The 6,453-nt window shown below is 42.2% G+C and overlaps 1 protein-coding gene across 1 annotated transcript in view; it reads right to left on the bottom strand.

Moving 5' to 3' along the window:
- Nucleotides 1-1,157: 1,157 nt before the first annotated feature.
- The window catches only part of LOC125535351 (putative anthocyanidin reductase), a 40,212-nt gene continuing 34,916 nt past the window's right edge, over nucleotides 1,158-6,453 (bottom strand). Inside the window, exons 4-7 of the mRNA XM_048698404.1 lie at nucleotides 4,785-4,997; nucleotides 2,835-2,852; nucleotides 1,379-1,770; nucleotides 1,158-1,290 (exon numbers count right to left, since the gene is read on the bottom strand). Coding sequence (XP_048554361.1) covers nucleotides 1,158-1,290; nucleotides 1,379-1,770; nucleotides 2,835-2,852; nucleotides 4,785-4,997 — 756 coding nt within the window. The remainder of the gene's footprint in view (nucleotides 1,291-1,378; nucleotides 1,771-2,834; nucleotides 2,853-4,784; nucleotides 4,998-6,453) is intronic.

Raw genomic sequence — 6,453 nt, 5'->3', positions numbered from 1 at the left:
CCAAACTAGTAATAGAAGCTTCATAAAATCAGCCATATTGGGCCAGCTCATGTAGCGAGCGCCTACTGCAAGACAGAGGCTGTCTTGCAATAGGCGCAAAATGAGGAGAGTAACTAGTTGACGAGCACTCCTTCGGAAGCCTCCCCAATGATTACATGGGGTGGCGTGAGAGCGCGTCATTTGGCGCGCTCTTAGCCGCCGCCATGTGTCACATTCTAGGCGCTTCCTACGAATTTTTTGAATTATTTTTTTTCGCATGCATTTTCGGTTTTTTAGAAGGTTTTTTTCGGGTTTCCATCGGTCTTTGTAAGCTTTTTGACAAAATAAATTTTGAGCGAAAAAACACTTTTTTTGTGAGAAATATGGTTTTACTTCCACGAGAGGCATGATTTTGCTTTCGCGAGAGGCACGGTCGTGCCTCTCGAAAATGGAGAAAAACATGTTTTCTATTTTTTTCTGTGAGGGGCACGGTTTTGCTTCCACGAGAGACACGGGAAACGACTTCCAGAAAGAGGAAAAATGTGCTCTCGATTCGGTTTTTCGTACGGCATTTTTCATACGTTCTTTTAGTGAAAAAAGTTCATCAAAATCTATCAACATGGTATACGTTCTTTTATAGATTTTTTATTGTTGCAAAAAAATATGAAAATGTTCACATATTTAGAAAAATATTGACATGTTCACATATTAATAGAAAAAACTAAAATATAAAAATGTTCACACAAGGATCCAAACATACAATGCCAAAAAGTACAACGAGACCATCCCGGTTGTACAGATATGAAATAGCTAGCGCAGTATCGAACAAGTATACAATATGTTGCATGAGTTTTAAACAATATCTATTAACATGTAGAGCTACACAATTTTACACATCTTTCAGATTGTGATATTTGAATTATAAAGAGAAGAAGACTACACCCCTTTCTTTCTCTTCCCGGGGGACTACACCCCTTTCTATATGTATGCTTTCAACATATGTTTCTTTGGGCTCTTAACATGAAAAACTCATGACACAAACCCAAAACTAATGGTAAAAAGAACAATAACCTCAACATGTTTCAAGAAAAAACACAAGAGTCCAAAAAATGACATATATACATATATTTTGACTGTCAAATGTATGCTAGCACACGATCAACGTATGCACATGCATATTACAACAATCCCAACCTCTTCCCGCAATCCACGCTTCCATCAAGCACCTCCTCTGCTCCATACTTATACTTGAACCCCAGCTCCACAAGCTTGTTTGTGTTAGCCTGCACTCTCACTCCCTCTCCCACCACTCTAACAGTCACACACACACACCAAAAATATTTATCACAAAGTACCACGTAAGAGATAGTCAAATATGATGTTTTGTTCGAGAACTTACTCTTTGACCCGCTCGAGTTCGGGGTGCCTGCGGACGTAGTGCTCCAAGATGTCATGCATGTTGGTGTGCGCGGTGGTGCAAAGGTATCGGCCACCAACAACATCAGACGATTTCTCCATGCAGAAGACGTGTGCCTCGCAGACGTTGTCGACATGCACCAGTGGTACGGAGCCGAGGAGGGCTTGTAGGAACTTGAGGGAGTTGTGATAGAGCTCGACGCCAGTTAGAGGTGACAACATGGCATGGAGGTTGTCGCTGATGTGCGGAAGGAGGGTGTCTCCTCCTACGAGGCCACATACCAAGACAACAACGTCGAGCACTCTGCCCTCGAAGAAGTCATCGTTGTACTTGAGTAATTCCTTCTCAGAGATGGTCTTCGAGGATACATAAGCCTATAGATAATGTAGATAATGCAAGTCAGCATGGAGATCATGGAGGGTTGGGCATGGAGATATGTGGATTAAAAAAATTATAAGTAAATGTTTTTTCAAGTTGTTAAATTATGACGGGGCATGACAAGACTTCCTACGCAAAAAGTATATCCACTCACGCCCTGTTTCTAAGGTACTGTAAGACCATCGGACTCTCCTTTCTAAAAACTTTCTAAATAGGCCTGTGCGTTTAAACAAGATTTTTTACTGTATGTTGCTTTCACGGTTGGGAGTGTTGAATGGCTCATGTACTAGGTTTTCGGAGGACATGTGACTGACTGATTGGGGAATAGGACTCAGCAACGAGTACCCTACCTTGCACAATATCACCAAGGGAAAACATGTCAGTATGGCAGATGTTTTCGTAACTATACCATTGAATGTTATTATTATTTTTACGGTTTTTGGGTAGGGATGGATGTCCTGGATTCACTTGGTGCAATGCTTAATGGCAATTGATTTATGTGAGGAGTTGGATGTATTCTGATGGAAACCCCGCAATTAGGGTTACTTCACGGTCAAATCAATGTGCACGAACATTATCAATGACAACCATGTTTTTTGTACAATATTTTTATGTAAACTTGAGATGTCCCTTGCAATTAAGTTCTTTATTAGGTATTTACTTATAACCAAAGATATCTTAGCTAAACACAATTGGCAAGACAGTTTAAGATGTCGTCTTTGCACGGTTGGTGTGGAGGATGGTGTATGTTTCGTTTAAGAAATTGGTTAGAGCATGATTAATATTATAGCCAACTGCTAGCTATATGATTTTGCCACATCATTTATAGTCAAGGTTATAGTTGGCAAGTACAATAGTTACATATAAATATGTACTACTTTGTTGATTCATGGCCACCTCCCTCTCTTATAATTTGTCTAGGAGTGCGTGCTATGGCTGCTAAAGAGTAGCTCGCTTCTCTTCTTTCTTCTTCGACTCATCAAAAATATAATATTTAAAGTCTTACAGCCTGACTATATCATCCTATTGTACTTGCTCAAATCTTAAGGCGTGTTGGTACCCATCTTAAGGCTGAAATCTTTGTACACGCACTTTATGTTGGCTTTTTGGGAATTTTTATAATGATATTGTGTTTAACAAACAAAAGGTTTTCATTTCTTTAAGGTTGTTCACATGGCCATCCATTGGCTCCGTACATGGTTCTCACTACATCATGTGAACGAGGGTTACTTTGAACTCTGGTTACATATATCCACTTGGAGATGGTAGGCTGGTAGCTCAGACTTCGCTTAAACAATATGGACGGCAGTCTAGGATATGTGGCACATTATATGTAACATGTAATGGGTTTGCTTTGTGATTGTAGTCACAATGTCGCTGCACTTTTTTTTTAATCGGACTGATAGGCAGAGTCCACACCTGATTGCCAATTAACCGCGTCCTCATGTAACGAAGTGTAACGAAGGACCCGACATAGCTAGAATCAGGGGCGGAGTCACCGTTGTATCGTTGGGTGCAGTTGAACCCAACGAAACTTGGTAGCTACGTACGTATTGGCAGGTACTCCCTTCGTTCGGAAATATTTGTCTTAGAAATAGTTGTATTTAGAACTAAAACAAGTCTACATACAATCATTCTAGGACAAGTATTTTTGAACGGAGGGAGTACTTTTTAGACCTAAACCCAATAAAAAGATTGACTGACCCCATCAATCTCGTGAACTGCCTCGGTGGATAGGTTAAAAAGGCCCAAAAGCCCATAAGTAAATTGGCTCAGTGCCCACAACTACCCAAGTCTCTCAAACATGAACTTTACGATTCCTACGCAGCCGCCGCCACGCCTTTACTCGTCCGATTCCCCAATGACTCTGGCCTCTCTCCTCTCGTCTCTTCTGTTCGTCCATGCATCCATCATCGGACACCAGCGGCAAGCCGTCAATTCAATTGAGAATTGAAGGTACCGAGAGATCGCATCGTCACATCTTTCCCTCCTGTATATGTTCTATCTAGCATAATAGTCTAGTATGGCAATATTTTTGCCCTAGTTTGCTGAAGTAAATTACGGACTTTAATTGATCTAGACCATGTAACAATATTTTTCAAAGAGAAATCGATCACCACATCAAGGCAAAGATGCAGACATGTTAAGATGACTTGTTAGATGTAGGCAAAATTCATCAAATGTCATTGCAAGTAGTCTTCTCACGCCTTGGAGAAACTAATTTAGATCAGTTGCCTTATCATCCGACGAATCGGCAGAGAATTTTAGTACACAAGTAAACCCCAGGAGCAGGTTAAGATTACACACAAATATTTAACGGCGGGAATTAGAAGACGCCGGCTAAGTTTGATTATCCATAGAGAGAAATTTGAAGATACTCAACGGTGATTTAATGACGTCAAAGAAAAGCTGCACAATAAAATGAGTGGTCGGTTTATAAATGATTATCTAATTTGCTACGGGAAGAAATACATGTTTTCTACCATTCGTATGGATCTGGTGTTTGGTCTTTTAAAGATAATTAGAGAAATAAAAATGAGACACTCTAAATTTACTTTTTTTATTGATGGTGCTTGTATTAAACTTGTCAAAATAATTTGTTTTTTTCACTGTTTTCAAAAAGACGAGGAGCTACACCCAAGCTATGAAGTTATTTGGGTACTACTTTTTTTGTAGTACCTAAAATGTGGTTTTAGAATTTCATTCAGCTGGTATGTCTTATACTCTTCAACTATTAAATAACAAAATATGTAGTAGCTACTATCATATTTCTATTTCCATGCAAAAAAATACTATCATATTTCTATTTGTTATGTTATTTTTGGGTGATGTAAAATGGTGTAAAACAGCTTTTACGCTTAACTAATTCGTATCAAATTCTCACGAGTCAACAAATGAACCCAATGACTAAATTTTCTGGCTCCGCCCCTGGCTAGAATTATACGATGAGTTGAATGAATTGTGCATGATGGCCTTGCCGGGATCTAGACCAGGAATTAGAAGTACTCACGTCCAGGTGTTCGTTGCTGTGGTCGTAAGGCAGGCCGAGTGAGGTCCAGCAGGATTCGCTCACGAACTCTTTGTACCCGTCGCCGTCCTCCCGGAGCGGCGAGGCCGTGACAACGGAGCCCGTGTGGATGACACGCCTCACCGTCTTGGACCGCTCGCACTGCTGCAGGATGGTGCGCGTCGCGTCCATGGTCGCTTCAGTGGTGTCCTTGTACTGCGAAAACAAATCAAGGGGAAAAATTAACAGTGGTGTACCGTGTATATTAAAAAAAAGTCCACAAATACGTGCCATAGAAAGTTAGAAGCCGAAACTCTGGGCCATAGAAAGTTAGAAGCCGACGTACGGAAGCTTAGAGCATCTGCCGGACGCCTCCATTCTGTTCGGACGGATGGCCCGGTTACTGATCGATCATAAAAAAGCAACCTAGACAAGTTTATTAAATTGGTCTTAAAGTCCGAACTGATCGACTCCTCTCATATCCAGCCAAATAGAAGATAGATATATAGATGCCCGGACATGTCCGACTCATGTTGAACTCGACAGCCCTACACCACCTCAAATTACACAAAAATCTACCCCCTCGCCCTATGGGATCCATTTGTTCTCTCCTCTCTTCTTCCTCCTCCGCGCCGTCGGTCTCGCAGCTCCGCCACTGCGTGCGGTCCGACTCCGTTCCGAGCCTCTACGCCGCCAACACCGACACAACACTCCTCTCTCACGTCCTCGCCGTCGGGGACGTCGTCGCCGGTCTGGACACCACCGCGGTATGTCTGGCAACTCTCAGGCTTGCCCCTTGCACTCTATATGTTCGACACATTATCCGATCCATTTTTTATGATTCTTTTTAGGGGGGAAATGAATTCAAATGCTTCGTGGGACTAGGAGTATGGACCGACGGAGGTTGATCAAATCATTCAAAATGAGTTCTTCGATTCATCAAATTCGGACGAAGAGGTGGACATGAGCATGCAAGAGAAAATGAACCGGCAGGTGAAGCATATTCTCAATTTCAAAGGATCAATCAAAGGAAGAAGAGTGACCAATCAGGATAGGGCGTCCGGAGCACGGCTACTGCAGAAGGACTATTTTGATTTGAACCCAACTTTTCTAGATAATCTATGGCTTTGTCGTCGTTTTCGCACACAGAAACTTTTATTTTTGCGCATTATGGAAGAAGTGGAGTGTAACGCCTTGTTATAGTCTCGCGGGATCAAGACTGGCCCACACATCAACACTACTCTTTTCCGCGCACTTAGTCCTCACTCGTGTGCACCCGGAATCAACTTTCCGGTCAGTCACCCATCCTAAAATTATTCCAAGCCAAGCATGCTTAACTTTAAAATTCTTTTCGATTGGGGTTTCGAAAAAGAAGGAATTCCTTATTGATATGAGTACTCTATCATACCTATTAAGTCAGACTCTCACATACACCCCCACTTAAAGGAACCGACGTCCTCGTCAGTCCATCACGGACGTTCTCTCTTGGCGCACTTATCTGCGTTCAGTCTGGCACATGTGCCATGTCGTGTGCCACAATGAGCCAAACGCGTCGTGCGCCACATGCCCGCACACCTGACCTGCAGATGCCCGTGTAACCGCGAGGGTCGGCTCTGATACCAATTATAACAAATTGTTACTCCTGGCAGGATCAAGACTGGCCCCATAGAGC

The sequence above is a fragment of the Triticum urartu genome, chromosome 2, assembly GCF_003073215.2.
Source record: "Triticum urartu cultivar G1812 chromosome 2, Tu2.1, whole genome shotgun sequence".
NCBI lineage: Eukaryota > Viridiplantae > Streptophyta > Magnoliopsida > Poales > Poaceae > Triticum > Triticum urartu.
Note: the sequence above shows the minus strand (reverse complement) of the source record. Positions and strands in the feature narration are given on the sequence as shown.